The sequence below is a fragment of the Protomyctophum bolini genome (genome assembly GCF_963924005.1).
Source record: "Protomyctophum bolini genome assembly, chromosome: 16".
NCBI classification, from domain to species: Eukaryota; Metazoa; Chordata; class Actinopteri; order Myctophiformes; family Myctophidae; genus Protomyctophum; species Protomyctophum bolini.
Genome location: NC_137877.1, coordinates 28,492,324 through 28,511,949, shown reverse-complemented (window position 1 = coordinate 28,511,949; position 19,626 = coordinate 28,492,324). Strand labels below are relative to the sequence as shown.

Here is a 19,626-nt window from a genome sequence, read left to right as displayed (position 1 = left end):
TGTAAGGGTGATCAGGGTTAAGGATTGTTTAAAAATGAATGAAGATGCATTCAAAACAGAGAATGAATGCAGACTTATTTGATGTTAGGACACGGGATGGGATGGGGGAGCCGGGGAGGGGTGACTGGACTGACAAGGGAGAGCGAGAGGGAGAGGGAGAGGGAGAGAGAGACAGAGAGAGAGAGAGAGCGAGAGAGAGAGAGCGAGAGAGAGAGAGCGAGAGAGCGAGAGAGACAGACAGACAGACAGACAGACAGACAGACAGACAGACAGACAGACAGACAGAGAGATAGAGAGGATTGTGAGTCCAAAATTGCTCCAGAGCAAGTTTTTCCCACAACCACAATTGCCACAATTCATTATCCACATCTGTTTTACTGTAAAGACTAGACAAAAAGGTCTTGTGAGAATGAGGGCACTGTCTTTTTATGGCATGGCCATTTTAAAACTTGAGTCAATAATGAATGTCATAACTCATAACGTCATAAGTGATCATCGAGGATACGAGATTAATGTCAAATTAACAACAAGAGGTGCTCAGAACGTCTGCAAGGGATACATAACCTTCAACGATGACAATAATAGCCATCTATCTTAGACAGGGAGTGGCCAGAGACCAGAAGCTTTGTAATAGAAAAGAACCCCATTCATAAAACCATTACTGCACTAACACAGTAAAGTGTTCATTTTACTCCTCAGAGTGTACAAATAAGGGTGAATTTTGTACAGTGTTTTACTGTGTACAGTGGTTTACTGTGTACAGTGGTTTACTGTGTACAAGCAACAACTGAAATGCAATGTCCAATGTGGACCAGCACACGTGACATCCTCATTTGACCTTGTTCTTTTCCACTTTTCCTGGTCTTAGAAACATGGTCATGAACAGCAGTGGTGATGTAAATAGACGAAAATGTAATCTGACATTGAAATGTTGTTCTTTTGCCTTGCACCCTGTTCTAAAAAGGTGTTGTAAAAGGCTACAATCATCCAAGTTGATTCAGCACCTTCTTTATTCAGATATACAGTATGTGTCCGCTCTGCTCATGAGATGCATCATATCAGCCTGATTTCGGCTTGAGGAGCGAACGGTGTAATGTCCCTTTACACAAATAGTTTACATCAGAGCTCGAACACTATATCGATTTGGTCCATATTTCTGCCATTGGGTTTTGGATGACATCGCTATATGCAACCAATGTGTCCCGGTTTAAAAAAAAAAATCAATCTGACATTGTTATGGTCATGTCAAACTTGGAAAAATAACACGATGGGAACTATGCACAAAAACTAATTTCACACTTTTCTACTAAAGTAGGTGATCTACAAGCTCGCAAATTGTTGAATTTCAAGAAAATATCAATCCAATCATTCATAATTAGCCCTTCGCTAAATCCCACCACAAAAAGCGATTGTCCAATGCCAATCCAAATAGTTTAGCAACTGTTGCTAGGCAGGTCAAGCTTTCGCCACCTCATAGCTGTCAATGTTATTTTGCATGTCTGTGTTGTTTAACATATTGACATGATTTCTCCCTCTATCATTTCCTCGTATTTCTAGTTTATTTAAATAATGCCATGCAAATTTGTCCAGTGCATAGCCTACTGCAGGCCTGCTTCACTAGATGTAGAAGACATTTTGATGCTCTTGCTACTGAAATGATTGATTATTTATATGGAGAAATCCCTGCTTGCCTTGTCTCCTCGCTGCTAATGTGCCTATTGGACAAGGACGGGTTGGGGAGGGACTTAGCTAAGGGCTAATTGGTGGTCTAGGACTCTCCAAAATCAGGATTGGCATTGGACCCAAAGATCTGGCTCTGGCCTTCATTTCCCTTTTTGGACGCTGCGGCTGCACTAATGACATATCGAGCAGTACAAATAAAAAAGTCCAACATGATAGCTTGCCTCTTTTCAGAACAGCTGCTTCTTACACATCGACTGCCAGGTATTAATTAATTACTCCGCCACTGCCACGTGCATACAGTAACATAATCAATGAAAACCCTGAAATGACATCATCGGCAGTTAAGTGTTGGATTTGAAATTACTTCCTGGGCGTTTAAGTGGTGCGTGTGGAAGAGGTCAGATGGGTTCAGGTGCTGCTTCTTGTCCCATCAGGCACCCTTAAACCCAATTACAAAATGCGTTACAAATTCACTTGCAGAGGTTTTGACAAGTATCCTGTCCAGAATGCAATCATATCCCGTTTAACAAGACTTCTTTATCAGTCATGGTGTGATTGCATTGATATTTCACTTTAAACCCAGAAGATGGAGATGCACTCACTGTACAGAATTTGCATTGCATGCATGCATGCATCACCGGCATGCATAGAATGTTTACATATCGTCGCTGGCTGTCAGGTAGTAACATGACATACAAGGGTTCTGAGAATGTTATCCTTTACTCCTTTTAATCTGCAAGGTAGGAAGTCATATAGCCCAGGGGTTCTCAACGTCTTTGGCTGGGGACCCACGGAAATGCTTTGGCCATATGTCTCGCGACACCCAGGTTGAGAACCCCTGATATAGCCTATGACACAATAATGATGATCTATTCTATACTTGTGTATCCTTTTTTATCTATACAATGTGTAAACAGTGTACACGTTCTATAGCTTATTCTGCAACCATTATCCTCTTTCACAGAGCAAGAGGTAGGGCACTAATTATTGTCCCTCTATTTCCAGATTTTCCACTCATGAGAACAGAAAATAAGTCCCTCCCGTTACAAGACTTCATGTTTATCTGGAAACAAAACACACTGCCTTGTGAGAGCACAGACAAGCAGACGCTGCTAGTTATCACACACACTAAAATGAATTGGAATTAATGGAGACAAATTGATAACGGAGTCTCCACAACTCTCATAACAAAGCTGGCTTCCAGACACAGTGTCCTTGAGGAGCGGTTTCAAACAAGACCCCTCCACAGACCCTTTCCAAGACGCAATTCTAAGACCCACCAGCATGCAGGCGTCATGCACAGTAACTTACACACTGCAAATGGACAATTGTACTTGAACGTTGATCCAAATTTAGCCTCCCCGACAAGCGAATAAGTATCACAATTAAGCCACAGTTTTGTGCAGAGAAACTTCACATGGTCTTTCAGCATTAAACTCTTTCAACCCAGTGCACTATTTTCATGCTCACAACCGCACAACGCACGTTGTGAGTTGTAGATTGACTATTTGCGCTATCCATCGTGGGACGAGCTCAAGTGGTTAAGGAGGCAGGCAGACAGGCTGAGAGACAAGAGAGGAATGTCTGTCTGCTTGCGTCTCTACAAGACACACAGAACAAGAGAACACTGTAAAATCCTCAGTGTTAGTTTAACTCTGAGATTAAGGATTTTACTGTGTATGTAACACATCTAGCCTCAATTAACTGATTTCAAATCACACAAAATGCAAACAAATGAACGAATGAAGCTGCGATGAGGTATCACTTATATCATAGTATTATGCGCGTTGTCAGTGGAATGTTTAAACAGCCATATTTCATGGTATAACAGTTTGAATTTTTTTATAATGAAAACATGGAAAAAACAAGGCCTACAAATCAACTACATTGAATATTTCCGTATAATTCAGATGGTACAAGGCTATTCACTTTCAGATTAATTAAAGGAATTAATGCGTGTCGAAACGTAGAAACACATTCAGTAAGAAATAGTAAACCACTCTAAAATGTGCAATGTTGAACCCATAGGTCATCCACCTCCTCTGCACTTATACAAGGTCTATAAGTTCCTGCTGAAATGACCGCGCTGGCAGTGGACCGGCGGGTACAGACATTCCCTTTGAGTCAAATGGCTGAACTGAACACCAACACCGTCTGGAAATGGTGCTCTGTCTGGAGCAGGATTGCCTGTGTGCGTGCTTGCGTGCATGCATGCGTGTCTGGGTAAGAGCAGTAAAAAGTACTCCAAAGTTTTACTTAAGTAAAAGTATAAATACTGCAACTGCAATATAGAAATACTCTGTTACAAGTAAAAGTCCAGAATTCCAAATGTACTTGAGTAAAAGTACAGAAGTATCTGCGATTCTGAATCAAAATATACTTAAGGCCTATTCATAGTCTGGATTTTGGGTGGTGAGGTGACCACCGCTCCGGAGCAGTAATAACGTGGAGAGGTGGTGAGTAAAAACAGAGAGAAGGGCTGGGGAGAGCGGTGGTTTCCTCTTCACCGCAGCTCAGTGACGTCATGTTGTAGTTCGGTGGTCAACTCACCACCGAAATTATTAGACTATGTTAGTTGCTGCGAGAGTGAGGTCTAGCCAACACCAACTCGGGATTCCTGGATCGCTGCTCTCCAACACATTCTTATCCAACATCAGGTTCTTGAGATCCGCAGTGTTGTTAGCCAAGCTGTCGCGCCGCAGCACGTCTACATAGTCATAGGTGGTACGCTTCTTTCCCCTCCTGGCTTTGCCCTGGGTTGGCTCCCATAGAGTCAATTCACTTGCCTCAAGTTCTGGGTGCCTGACACAGTGCTCCTTCTCTCTCTGACTTTGTCCGTGACCCGTGGTAGGTCCCCATAGAGGTCCACATTTCTGATGCAGTCTGTCCATGTGACACCTAGTGCCATTCGTAGCATTCTTGTGTACTCCATCCAGGGCTTTTTCCTGTTATACTGTGAGGGTCCATGTCTCGGCCCCATACAGCAATACTGACTCCACAGGGCTTTTTCCTGTTATACTGTGAGGGTCCATGTCTTGGCCCCATACAGCAGTACTGACTCCACTGTGAGGGTCCATGTCTCGGCCCCATACAACAGTACTGACTCCACTGTGAGGGTCCATGTCTCGGCCCCATACAGCAGTACTGACTCCACTGTGAGGGTCCATGTCTCGGCCCCATACAGCAGTACTGACTCCACTGTGAGGGTCCATGTCTCGGCCCCATACAGCAGTACTGACTCCACTGTGAGGGTCCATGTCTCGGCCCCATACAGCAGTACTGACTCCACTGTGAGGGTCCATGTCTCGGCCCCATACAGCAGTACTGACTCCACTGTGAGGGTCCATGTCTCGGCCCCAGCAGTACTGACTCCACAGTAGCTATGAACAGCCGCCTCTGGTCTTCACCCATTATGAATAACGCTTTAAAGTACCAAAATTAAATGTACTCAATGTGCAGAATGTCCCATTCCACAAGTTCAAAATGTATTAAAAATATTTTGAAAATAGCAGAGCAAGCTCACAATGCGTTGCATCGCTACGCATTGTGAGCTTGTACAGTAGATCTGCTATTTTCAAATAGACAAAAATATATCTAGTGCTGAAGTTGTTAGTCAAGTGTGTTTTGTAATACTAATCAGAATTTACAAAGTAACTAGTAACTAAAGTTTTCAAATAATTGTAGTGGAATAAAAGGGCAACATTTTCCTCTGAGATGTAGTGGAGTAGAAGTAAAAGTCGGAAAATACTAGTAAAGTAATAATACAGTACCTCAAAATTGTACTTAAGTACAGTACTTAAGTAAATGTACTTAGTTACTTTCCACCACTGCCTGCGTACAGTGTGTGTCTGGGTAAGAGAGTCTATAACACGGCTGCCGCTCCAGGAGTCTGGACCCTGTGCCAGCCACTCAGGCACCACCTGCCTAAACTCTGACTGTTTTTGGTTCCGTGCCATCAAGAAAAGAAAGAGAAAAAAAGAAAAGAAAAAATCCTGTAATTACAGAAACTCTCTTGTTGGAAGAGCTACACATATTGTATAATGAATGAAAATTAGTAATAGAAATACCAGTAAAAGACCTGCATTCAAAGTGTTACTTGGGAAAAAGTATAAAAGTATTGGCATCAATACTAGTACTAGTAGAAGGCCCATTTCACAATAATACTATTACTTATTAGATTGTAATAGGCCTAATAAAATCACTTTTATGTTGCAGTTAGAAAGGTGGGGCTAATTTTAATTACTTCATGCTCTATTGGGTAGCTTAAACTACAGTATAATAAAAGTTGTAATGTAAGTTACCTAACAAGTACCTAACAAATAATTGTATTGGAATAAAAAGAAAAATATTTGCCTCAAGATGTGCAGTAGACATATTTATTATCATAAAAAGGAAATACTACTAGTAAAGTAAAAGTACCTATAATTTGTATTCAAGAATTTGAGTAAATGTACTAATTTACATTCCACCACACTGACAGCAAGGTAGCATGACAGGTTTCTCTATCTAGTAAACACTCATCATAACATTCGGATGCGTTGTTGCCGGAGTCTGTCTGTATAAGGAGTGCAGAGATGTGATGCTGTGGCTAGGCCAATAGCTGAAGAAGCTAAGCCCCTGATACTGCCAATGGGATCTTTCCTGAGGTCACGCTCCAAAGTGCAGGAGGATTCTATTTCACAAGGTAAACACATAAGTGGCTGTTAGGCTGAGAAGGCTGGAGCAGTATAGGACACTTACTGATTTACTCACTATGTCCACAGATCTGCCCTCACAATTAAGGTTGGCCTATTTTACCTGAAAATAAATTTGCAATACAAAGTAGTAATTCGATGACTGAAACACTCACGCACGCACGATGTACGAGATGCGTTACATCGGCTATTCATGAAAAAACTGTGCATTTTTTTCAGCTTGTGGCCTACATTCAGTCGCTGCGCTAGTAGTGATTTTTCCGTGACCTTCTTCTCATTGTCCTCCACACAGTGGTCTTTATTCAGTTGCTGCGCTAGTAGTGATATTTGTGTGACTTTTTCGTGACTTTCTCCTCATTGGCTGTCCTTTTTAGCCAATGCACAGGGAGCCTGGAATTTTAGCACAAATATTTTGTCCAAACAATAGAGCACCAATTTATTTACACATTCTATGTGGGTCACGTGGGTCACGTCAAACTCATAAGACTATCTATTCCATAGACTTTTCTTATATTGCGTCAAATTTTTAACTGTGATCCACAAATCACGAATGAAACGAATGATCTGGGCGGTTTCACTATGAAAAATCAACTGACTGTGAGAAATCTCAAATGTGACTGCCGCAAAAACAAAATCGTTAGAAAGAAATTGTATCAAATATGAGTGACTAACTATTGTAAATGATACAGAGGCAATATCACCAAGACAGTTTGCTTATTTTTTGACCACAATGCTTATGTGAGATGAATTTAAGAAACCCAATGTTATTCTCCATAGAGAAAATACTTCTGGGAACCAGGGGATTTTTTTGATGCAAAAATTATGTTTATGCCCATATATGACAAACAGAAAGGTAGGAGCGCACACCAGTAGTGGGGAGGTGCTGACCGCAGGAGATAAAACTATGACTGAGAAAGGAGAGAGGCCGCACAGCTCGTAGTCACGATGCCATATATATTTTTTTTCCAACGTTTCGGCGTTTCAGGGAATGCCCATATATGGACATATGGGTGGGACCTGCGTTTCTGTACAACCGCATTTCCATTTACGCTTTTATATATTGGTCAGATCGGCTGTTCTGTGACCAACTCAACGCTGTACAAAGCACACAGTTGTCAGTTGGACAGAGTGACAGCACTCCCGGGTTGTTGGCGAAGTTTGAAGTCGGTCAGACAGACGCTTCTCGAGATACGTGAACTATAGACAGACAGAGATTTACAGAGATTTATTGTAAGATAATGACACAATATATACACCATATACTGGTGATATCTATTTTTAAATACTACTACAGTACTTGAATGAATACACTCATTGAAGTTAATATGGTGTCAGGCAGCAGATCTGGGGTCTGCTTGCACACAGATGTATGTGGCAGTCATGACTTTGCGGCTTTGTTATGGAAATGCACATGACACTGCAAACGCACGGCTGACAGGGAGCTCATGCAAAATGGGTTTCTCACGACTGGAATAGCTTTTAAGCCTGTGTAAAACAAAGCTTTGTCAACCAGAGGGCCTTGCAACAATTCAGAGAAGGATCGTAGGCCAGGCCACGCTATATAGCATCTGAATTACCATAGCAACAGGCACAAACACCACCACTTGAGTGGCAACCAAACAATCTATGATAATCTCCCTCTCTTTTTTCTTCTTTTTTTCCCCGTTAGGTCAAAGGACATAATATGTAATAGTCATAATGTATTAATGATGTTTTTGGTGTGCGACACCTGCACATACTGTTTAAATCAGGCACAACGCTTGCAATGCAAACTATAGAGCCTCAATGCAACTGATGGGAAAATGACTACCCTCAAGGACACACAAGGAAACTCAACTCAATAGAAATGTTTCATTTGTAAGATTGGGCGGTGCGGGGGTTGGGCGTTGAGGGCTGGAACAATGATGTCATTGGTTTCTTGAGTGCTACCGAGGAGAGGTCATAACCCCATGACATGAGGATTGTGACACATAAACAGCTGTTTGGTCTGACATATACCCTTTGTCTTCGAAATACTTGTGCTGAAAGGCTAAGTGAAAGGCTGTCAGGCCCATGAAGTAGCAGGCCTCATCACAGAGTTACATAAGCATCACACTGAGATTCGCTAACAAGGAAGCTACAATGTTGAAGGGTAGGGTCATCTACATGACGTACCACTCGTTTGCAGGGAAACTTGAGGATTTATCTGTTACTGATCAAAGAATATGATAACTATGTGTAAATACTTAACATGCCTTAACGGCAAGGGCGGTAGTGGCAGTGGCAGAGTTGCCGGTTGGGAACCGGAAGGTTTCTAGTTCGATCCCGGGCTCCCCCTGAGTTTGTGTCAAAGTGTCTTTGAGCAAGACTCTGAACCCCTAATTGCTCTAGATGAGCAGGTTGGGGCCTTGCATGGTTTCCTCCGCCATCGGTGTATGAATGTGTGTGTGAATGGGTGAATGTAATGCACAACCTATGTAAAGTTGTATTTAACAATAGCCTGGTGGGAGCATTAAAGATCTAGAATCACTCACTCATTTTCTGATGTGAATTCCAAGTTGTGTGAGGAGGAAATAGAGTACAGGGGCTCATTTTACAATGATCTATCAAGTGTAGATACTCCACTGTTGAGAGATAATCAACTGTTCCACATAGTACATACATACTCTTATCAAAATATGAAAAATAATAGATTTATTTTTATTGTGAACCCTATTAGTAGAGGATGTTATCGTCAAAATTGAAAATGGCCGCCTACAGTATGTTGAGATGATGAAAAAGAATCTCATAAAAGCATGAAATGTGGTACAAAAGTTCCTTGGTAGATTTTTTTAACAGGAAGTGAGTTTTTGGCTAAATTCAAAATGACAAGCATGACAAGCAATTGATACAAAAGAAGAGTCATAAAAGCGTATATTTAATTCGGTAGGTACATTGAGTACTCCTTAGACCTATCCTAAATGGGTTATTTATTTGTTTGTTTGTTTGTTTGCTTTTTAGGAGGATAAAATTCTAAATGGCTGTTTGATTCCTGGCTAAGCCCTTCAAAATGATCAACCATCAGTTTTCTTTCGTATCAACTTCTTTAGGCAGCCAAAAACTCACTTCCTGTTTCAAACTTCTTTTGGCACCCCTTCTAGGATGCTTCTCATGCTTTTATGAGATTCTTTTGTTGTCTTTTGAGTCAACTGTCAACAGTTTAGGTGGCCATTTTGAATTTTGTCCATAACTCACTTCCTGTTTAAGATTTTTTTCGGCACCCCTTCTGGGATGTTTTAGAATGACCCAAGGGACATCTGTATCAAATTTCATGCTTTTATCTGCAGCGTAACGATTTTGTCGATAATATTCCCCACTATATTGCAAATCAGGATGTACACTTCACCACATGATGGAAGGCTCCTGAACAGCTGAAAAGAGCTGTTTAGAGTGGTATTGTAAATTAACCTGTATTAATTAATGTATTCTAAATTTGAGAGTGACTTGTTAAAAACCAAGGGAATTCTAATGCTGCTGATAGTCCTTGGTCAGTGCTGAACTCTGTAATTTCAGCCTTTCCCGATGAGTCATAGGCCTACATTTGCGCCCTCTCACCACACATGCACGGATGCATAGCACACACGCACGCACGCACGCACGCACGCACGCACGCACGCACGCACGCACGCACACACACACACACACACACACACACACACACACACACACACACACACACACACACACACACACACACACACACACACACACACACACACACACACACACACACACACACACACACACACACACACACACACACACACACACAGCTTTAGCCTATAGGGATCCGTCTTGAGAGAATGTTCAGTGGTTGACAAACCAGACTTAACAGCCCTGGGAAAACTTATAGAAAAGATTCCATTTTGAAATCTATCCACTTTTGAAGCATAACCATAATTGTTAGGTTTTCAACATAATGAATGTGCTCCCTTTTTTAGAATGTGTGTTCTGTATTATCTCATAAATCATAAACTACAGATCCCACATGAGCACAAATCTAATCAAATCAGCTGTGCAGAAGTACACATTTACAGCTGACACTTGCACCTAAAAGAGGGAAACAAGAAAGCTACTTTTCAGGCGGCAATATATTTTCCTCACTCCTTTGGCTAAAAAAACATATATATAGCTGCAAGCAGTGATAAGATGGGACCAAGCAATGAGACCTTTTAGGCTGATCAACACTGCCACTTTAGGTCACCCAGCGGTATTGCAGCTGTTCGTACCCCAAACATACATACAGACAAAATTTAAATGAATGTCATGAAACCTATAAATTGCCAATGTGGGAACCTATTGGCAAAACAAAGGAAAAGCGGAGTCAACAGTCTGTCTCGAGAGACTAATTCATTGCTGACAAATAATAATAATAATGCATGATGAATAAATCATAAAGTGCATGATACTAGTACAAATGAGTGACAGTGGTTATGACTGGAAAAGGAGAGACAGGTTACGACTGCCTTTATAAATAGACTGACAATTTTATGTCAATTTAACTCAGTGTAAAAATGTACCCATGGAATTTTAGGGATCCATTTCTACACAACCCAGAGTTCATTGAACACTCTGGAATTTGTAGTGTAAAGGGAAAAGAATCTCTCTATTTTTTTCTAAAAAATATATATGATCAAAGTAAGAGGCTTTGCCAGTACCAACTGAAGAGTAAATGGTCCACGAACAAAGGCACACAAAACTCAACTAGATGATGTTTGCACCCTGAAGCCACATAGAGAATGGAATGCCATGTAAAGAGATCTAACAGTATTGGCTAAGGGTCTGGATTGGAGTGAAAGCTTATCCTAGTGCTAACGGCCACTCCTCCACATTCATCTCCTTTCAGATTACACACCCACCTATGATAACAGAAGGCTGCATACATTACATGCGGGACTGTGGGACTACTGTGTTATATATACAATATCTTGCCGAAATCATCAGTCATTATGAAATACAGAAAGTGATGCATGTGTATTACAACTATTGCCTGCTTCAGTAATCAGTCTTGACTATACTGACACACAGCATTGTCCCATTTCGACCCGTTGTGAGCTTGTAGATTGGCTATTATTGGCACGTGACAGTAGTATAAATTACTCAATAGTATAGATCCAGTTACAAAATTGGGATTTCACAGTCAAGTCTTATAGTTTGGCTGCACTGTCACAGTGTGCTGACATGGCACTTTCATCCCTGACTGCAACTCATTTCCATACTCGCGCAACTGGTTCCACCTTCTCATGCATGCCCTGAAGTTTCAGACAAACTGCACGCCAAACACGACTCGGCTATGCATGCATTTTGAATTTACACATGTCCTGTGGCTGCCTCTCTGGCAACTGTCCCTATTATTAGAGTTACATGACAATGTGCCTGAGGTTGTGTATAGAAAAATGATACAACAGAAGCCTTGTTGCCCCAAATAATATATGCCTCTTTGTGTCACACAAGACCCTGTGGTAAATGGAATAAATGCTCACCTGAGTTGCACTGCTTTTGGTCCATGGCAATAAACATTCAGACACGAGGGAGGAGACAGTTGAGTGAATTAGCTCAGGAAAAGGATTTGGAACAGGGGAAGCCAGTGACTCCTCGCCTTCCGTAATGCCCCTTGGAAGAGAGAGAGACAGAAGGACAGGAGAATGCATTAAACATATATTTGACCTCACTAGGGTCTCTGACGCGTAACCATATACTTTGTTATACAGTAAATAGCTGATCTAGAAGTTAACAATGCATCGCCATACAACATGTCCTGAACTTGTAGATCATCTATTTTTGGCATGGGAGACAATGTAAACTAAGTATCAGGCATGTGAGCTCATACAGCTGTTTTTTTGTTTTAGTTCACCTACTTCCACTGAATGTTTGCCTATTGTTGTAGGGACACTAGGGTTCATGTGGTTATGCACATAATATAATGACTGTCTGTATATCTTCCTTGTATTTTCGTCTGAAGGCAGTCCCAGGACCATGTCATTGTGATGATGTATTACTGGACGCTGGACAGTCTGCTGCTGAGAAGGCCTGCAGCAAGTCATGAGATCTTTAAGCGTCTACCTGAGACATCAGATCTCACAGCCTATATCCTTGCTGTGGTTTGAGAGCTGTGCCTTATGGTCCCAAGATATCTTTGGTGCTTTTGTTGGGGAGAAAATATGTGTCATGTGTATATGAGAAGGGAGCAGCATAATGGAGCAGAAGATAGCCCCAAAACAAACAGACAAGGCTTGACAGAAACACAAGGCCTTGTTCTCAGCATGGCCCCCATCTGCTCTCAGCTATCAGACGACACACCCCACTCACAGACAAACAGACATTTGATAAGATGGTAGATAACAATGCATATGAAAGCTGCCCCTCACTTCAACACTATATGGAGGCTGAGACGTTGACAGTACTTAGGTTATAGGCAGTGATCAGCACAGAGAGCAGAGCCAGCAGGCTGCAAATAATCTTTGTTAGAACATAAATAAATTATTAAAGGGAAAGTTTTATTTTGACAAGAGTGTGAGTATATAATTGTATTTTAAAATCACAGATGAACAACCGAGATGTGTATATATATCTCAGAGAAAGGCATAATCACAGAATGTCCCTTCCTTCTGTAACTTATAGATGCATATGCATCCTCTAAGAAGCGTCATATGGATGGGAGTGGCTGATGGAGATTTCTTCAAACTTTCTTCAAACTCACTAGTGTGTCTGATCTGATAGAAACAGCGACAATGACACAGATTTACACCAGTTTCATGAGAAGAGGTTCAAGAGTTCGCTTAGCACACAGGCTGATGAGAAGGCCTCCAATTCCAAAAGTTAGTCGTTCTCAGACTGACATCTCCTTTACTGCTTGGTAAACACAGCAGTTACTGAGTTACTAATTATCACCCGTAGAGTAACAGGTGCTTGATTTGATTCCGGTTCTTCCACTGAAAGAACTGGAATCTACTGGAATCTACTAATGTTGAAGTCTACTGTTGATAGACTGTATGACAGTTGTGTATGGATTCAGACCAATAGTGTACAAAGTCTAACTCTACCTCTGTGCACTACTCTTTCAGAAACAAAGGCTGCACTATTCTTCTGCAGGGGATCTGCATGTTGTATAATGTTCCTTAAAAACGTATAGTTAAAGATGACCTTTAAGTAGTGAGTACTAGCTAAGTATAAACTATACTGTATACCGTATAAGGCATACCTGTTTAAGGCTCTAGAAGTAAGCAATGCTTTGAGCTCAGATTGAAGTGAGTGTAATCACAAGAACCAGAAACAAATGAGAAAGCAGTCTTACCTATTCCCCTTGCAGAGAGCAGTCCTGGTCTTCTGGGCATTTGGTGGTAGTAAAGGAGCACGCAAAGGGATGAGGGCTGGGTTGCGAAAGCCACTCACATTACCCTTAGTACTCTGAAAAATCTCTGCTTTCTTTCCGAGGCGTCCGGTGTGTATATCGTCCAGTGTGTTATTCATATCACTCATGTGGGCCGGCTATATCCAAGGCATCATCTGGAGCAGAGAGAAGAGACGAGCTGTTGGACTGGAGTGTGTGCAGAGCACAGTTAGAGCAAGCTGGCTGGCTGGCTCCTCTATTCGCAGCTCAGCAAAGAAAGCACACACACGCACACGCACACACACACACACACACACACACACACACGCACACACACACGCGCACACACACACGCCTCTCCAGCTCATCTGCTGCCCACAAGGCTGGCCCAGTGGGGCAAAACGATCCCTCCTACCCAAACATGATCCAGCACAATAAAGGTATTTATTGGTTAGCTGGTAACGCAATCAATCCCAACAGATTCCTCCTGGCTCTCTGACACTGTAGTGTAGCATATTTCAATCCAATAATCTTTTGTCCCCTCAGTCTTGTTAATCTCTTAAGACTATTATTATTTTTTATTTTTCCTCTCTTAATTATTAGGTATCGCTCCCCTCACAACCTGGAAGGTAGGTATTGCACACAAAAAGTACATTTGCACAAAATATTTGTCTTTGTTTGCCAGTCAGCACAGTAATGAGTCCTGGAGGTTCGCCAGCATTATAAAACCAACTGTTCCTTTGTCATGGACTTCGTGCTGGGATGCTGATTGCACTTTAAACTCAGTGCTGTGTATAAGGCATGTGGTTTCAGAGCAGAGCCAAGCCAGGCTGTGTCATTCAGTGATACACTCCATGTGGGGGATAGCTGGGTTGATAACATCTCAGAGGTAATGTGTAACAGAGTAACAGAGACCATGGGGGCTGACAGACTACTGGAGATATGGACTGGTGGGCAGCAAAGGGTTAAGGCAACATCTGGATTCATTAACGTATGACAGTTCTTTCCTAGCACCACAACTGACCCACTTATTGAGATACATATGAAAAAATTTTAAAGAAAGGGGGGGGAAAAGCTTTAAATAAAGAAGGAAAATAATGTCATGTTTAAGTTACATTTTCCATTGTACTGCAATGAATAGAAACAGAATAGATGAATAAAGAGAGACAACTGATTCATGGAGTAAAGAAATCCTCAGTTTCTCTGTTGCTGGCAGAGAGATGGAAATCACAGTGATCTGTATGAGCTGGGCCTGTCTGTCTCCATTAATGCACTCTCCATGACATGGACCTGGCTTCTACCGGGCCCTGTCACAATAACACAGCTCCACCTGGCTTGGGTTACCTTTTCACCTAAGCACTATCTTATAAGAAAGGCCTTACTCAAGGGACACAAAATGCACTTACAAAAGCATGGCACAAACAAAACACGAAACAATTTAACAGCAGACAAAATTGTGTCTCTCTATGCTCCCTAGCTATGCTCATTGCTGCTGCCGTCTGAGGTAAAACCAGCATTGTGAATACTGGGTAATTATATAGTGGAGGTGGGGTTGGGAGGAAGGACGGAAGGACAGGTGGGGGCAGTCAAATAATCCAGCTGAAGACTAAAAGGACAATACATGTCAGAGTCTATTCACGACTCGACTGCCATCAAATATAAACATTCTGTTTACTTTTTCTCCATAGTCATTATAATATTACTAAACGTGCCTGACTAATTGAGTCAACTAATGTTGGCAAAACATCAATGCGTGTTTAAGAAGTCTTGGATGTTTGAATTTCATTGAGGCATTTTCAATAATCAATCTGCGCTTTAACCACATGAATGAACCCTATAGTCCCTATGCTGGGCAGGTCGTAAAGGCAAACATTCTGCAAAAATACAATCCTACAAGCTCACAACGCGTCGCAACATGACATGTTGTGAGCTTGCAGATCGGGTAGTATCGGTGAAGTTGGAGTACAGGACAATAGTGAGGGGGCTAAAGGCCTATTCATACTCCAGTTTTAGGTGATTTAGTGACCACCGAAATGGTGGTTACTGGTTAGTAAAAACAGAGAGATGTGTTCGGGTGAGTGGTGAGTCGATTGCCACCACGGTGTGACGTCATGTTGTAGTTTTCAGTGGTCACATACCTTATCACCTAAAACTGGATTATGAATAGGCCTTAAGTTCTTCTGCAAGTAAATCTTTTACCATACACTTAATAAATTAATGGAATATGATGGCTTCCTCAAAGATCAAACTAATCAGTTGAATCAACTATAAAAAATAATTGCTAATCGAAAAAACGAACATTGCAGACCTATGGATTTTGAGCTCTACTTAGCAGGGGTGGACGATCAACACATTTAGAGGAGAAAACTGTTTTGTTTTTCAAGTCATCCTACCATAAATGTGCGAAATCCGTGACAGGTCTGTGTTGATCACGACTATAGAGATAGTGTATACCAATTTGTGTGATGTATGGATAAGATGTGTACGACTAATGTAAACTAAAGAAATGTGTTTTGCAAAAATCGGCTTCATAACAGGCCGTTGTGGAAAAAGTGGGGCAGAGGTCCGTCATTGGCATCCAGGGAGCGTGTGTGCACAGTTTGGCATCGACCGGGCCAACGGTGCCGGAGATTAGCTGGTAACAGATGGACATACTCTTCCCCATCGGCTGGTGGAGACAATAAGGTTAATTTGTAGACATTTTTCTGCCAGAAACTTGACCGTCTGCTTTTGCACTTAGGTGATCAGTCAACATCACTACTGTATGTTGAAACTTAACAACCAGAAAACATGAAAGCAGCAAAGGTTTCATTCGTTTTTTGTTTGTTTTTTATTTATTGGGCAAGCATCCTATCATTAACTATGTTGTCCTATACAGCACTCTTAGTCCTATTTTAAGCAACATTCAAGTGGGCCTCACTTATGGACCAGCTAGAAACAGTTATTCTTAGACTGTCACGTAGAAACATAATTGCATATAAGAAACAAGGATCGCATTGACCAATATATCAGTCTGACTGATATATCGTCCATTATTTGACTTTTTTGATGACATTGGTATAGCAGATTTACAAGCTCACACGAACGTTTTTGAATAAGGCTGAAATGTATGTTGATACATTAGAAAATCTAAAAGTTATTGGTGTTCATTTTGATTTGTTTGTTTGCTTATAAGATACATGTTCTCGAATAGAAACTTCTAATTGTTTAGAAAATGTTACACTTTGGCCAAAATATCAGTCTAGGACCCTTCAAAGTCAAGATTGTCATCAGACCAAGAAGTCTGGCATCAGTCAGGCTCTATACATTACACACTATCTCACTCATTTGACCTTTACAGCACAACTTACCACATGTCTACCCTCCAGCCTGCATGGCCAGCAGAGACACCAGGATATTGTAATGCCTGATAAATGTTTATGAAACTATATTCAAATGTATTCACGTAGGTTCACAAACCTATGAAAGTAAAATTCTGATGTCATATTCCTGAAAAAGGTGTTATATGATGGCCTACTTAGTACTTAAGGACATTTTTTTTTAACGAAGGTTCATGTTTTAGGTTGTTATTAGAGAAAGTAAAAGATGCTTTCTTTCCTTTTAGCGATTTTAGCTATTTTTGACAGGGGGGGCGGGAGCATTCGAACAAGTTCAAGACGGATCTGTCCGATATTTCATATTCCATCCTAATTGGCTATAACATTGGCTTTCAAAGTTTGTAGGATTGACCAGTTTTGAACAAAAAGCCTCAAATCATGAATGCAGCGTGCAATTTAGGTGAAATCTTTCACAGACTTTCCTACTAGGCTGAGGAATATATCCCACCCTTTTCACAATGGCCTGTTATAGTGCCACACTATTATAGCGCCACCACTATTATAGCGCCACCAGGAGGCCACAACCTGACGTGCCCTGGTGGAGACCTGTCCCCCAAGGGGCACTTTATCTAGTTTTCTTTGCACTATGCAAATACAGACCCACAAAGCCACAACCTGGATATGCAATGCTGTAGGTTATAATGTATAATTAGTAGGCCTACTGTATAGGGTACATAATACCGATATATGGGTACATACATATGGCTGCTGGTCTGGGTATTTTGTCAAGAGTTCAGTCCTCAAACTAGCCTACTTCTATCCTCTACTTTCTGTGATTTAAAAATGAACACAGCAAACTATAGCCTACAGACGGGAGGCTGCATGTATGCAAATTAAATGTCAAGTGTCAACATGACCCTAAATGATCCTTGATTGGACAAATCTAGATTCTAGAATGCATCTTATGCGCATTGTTTGGTGTGCTGAACAGATCTGGCATCAAAGTCTATGTGACATAGACTGATAGACTTTAATGTGAGATCTGTCAAATTGTGCCAATATTCATGTTTTCTGGTTAGTTTCAACAAATAGCGACATGTTGACTGCAGTGCTCTCCTAAAACACTGTAGGCCTAGAAAGATACATAATACATAATGGCTGCAATGGCATGCATACAGTCATACAGCCAGGTACAGGACAGCCTAGGTCAAAAAACTATCATAGGCTGCATGTAACTTATCCAAATGGCTTTACATTGCAATGTAAAACCAACGCATGCTTTAACTTCCCCGACAGACAGTAGCCTATTTAAACTTGATTAAAAGCACACACAAAAAGGGTTCAGAATGTGTCAAGATACAGTATAGCCTATGCTAGTGTCCAAGGTGTCGGCTTTTCTGCTCCAGCAGCTCCACAGGTGTTCTTCTTCACGTGTCGCACTTGCACAGTCGCACTTAATCAAATTTACATTTGCGAAATGAGAAGCAAACACAACTCAACTTTAATTAATGTGACGGTCGGTTTCCTACCTTGTTATCATGCCTGCACAGACAGAGCGCCTTCACTCACTGCTCTTCATATCGCTGCAGCGGCGGCTCTGTAAAGCATATAAGACCGATTCTTCGTCGTGCGACCGTGTCGCGTGCCGAGAATAGCCGACCAAGCTCACAGTCACACCATACCCGTCGTCGCGACGAAGCATAAATTAGGCTTAAACAGAATGATGACACTCCTTGTCTGCACGTGCAGCAGGAAAGGTGTCTAACAGCCTGCATGCAGCAGCTTTGCGTCACGTATGGCCGTCATGTTTCACCTGGCTGGAGATGTTCTTCAAAAAGATCAATCGGCATGTTTCATGTTGTCACACCTGGCTGGGATTCGAACCCGTCCCAGCGTGGCACATGAATGAAACCTCTACTGCCATGCTGGTGATGATTCACACAGTGACACACGCACGCACAAGCACTGCACACGCACTACACACATGCAGTCACACACTACATTTCTATTTCTGCTCTTTGCTCATATTAGATAAAGATCATGTCAGTGACATGACCTTAAGTTTTACTGGTGTGAGGAAATCAAAATAAATGGATTTGAGACTGTACAACATTTGTATTTATTCACATAGGCTACTTTTAATAATTTGTTCAAACTTGCATCAATTCTTCTAAATTAATTGACAACAATCAATTCTTCTAAAAACAACACTATGAATGTGTAATATAACATTCATGTTGTTAAAGTAAGAACGACATACTGTAGCCTACTGTAATAACAAGCCCCTGTGGGGGCTTCTTACCCCACGAGGGGGTAATACAAGAAACCAAAGTTGTAGTTTTTAATTAACCTAAATAATTCGTATCGTGAACCTCATATCGTGATACGTATCGTATCGTGAGTTGCATGCCTACAAAAGGCATAGATGGAAAAAAGAGACGATCCGGGCACTCAAAGTTACAAAGAGTAGGGAAGCCTTTAAATTAAATAGGCGACTGCCAACATGTTTCGACCATTAACTGGTCTTTATCAGGGCAAGAAGACCAGTTACTGTAATGGTCGAAACATTTAATTTAATAAAGGC

At 41.4% G+C, this 19,626-nt stretch overlaps 1 protein-coding gene across 2 annotated transcripts in view; it reads right to left on the bottom strand.

Moving 5' to 3' along the window:
* Positions 1-18,707, bottom strand: part of grb14 (growth factor receptor-bound protein 14) — a 41,168-nt gene extending 22,461 nt beyond the window's left edge. For both annotated transcript variants that reach the window (XM_080786684.1, XM_080786687.1), the window contains exons 1-3: positions 18,572-18,707; positions 13,690-13,901; positions 11,879-12,008 (exon numbers count right to left, since the gene is read on the bottom strand). In XM_080786684.1, the coding sequence (XP_080642810.1) occupies positions 11,879-12,008; positions 13,690-13,874 (315 nt within the window). In that variant the 5' untranslated portion in view covers positions 13,875-13,901; positions 18,572-18,707. The remainder of the gene's footprint in view (positions 1-11,878; positions 12,009-13,689; positions 13,902-18,571) is intronic.
* Between the last annotated feature and the right edge of the window lie 919 nt (positions 18,708-19,626).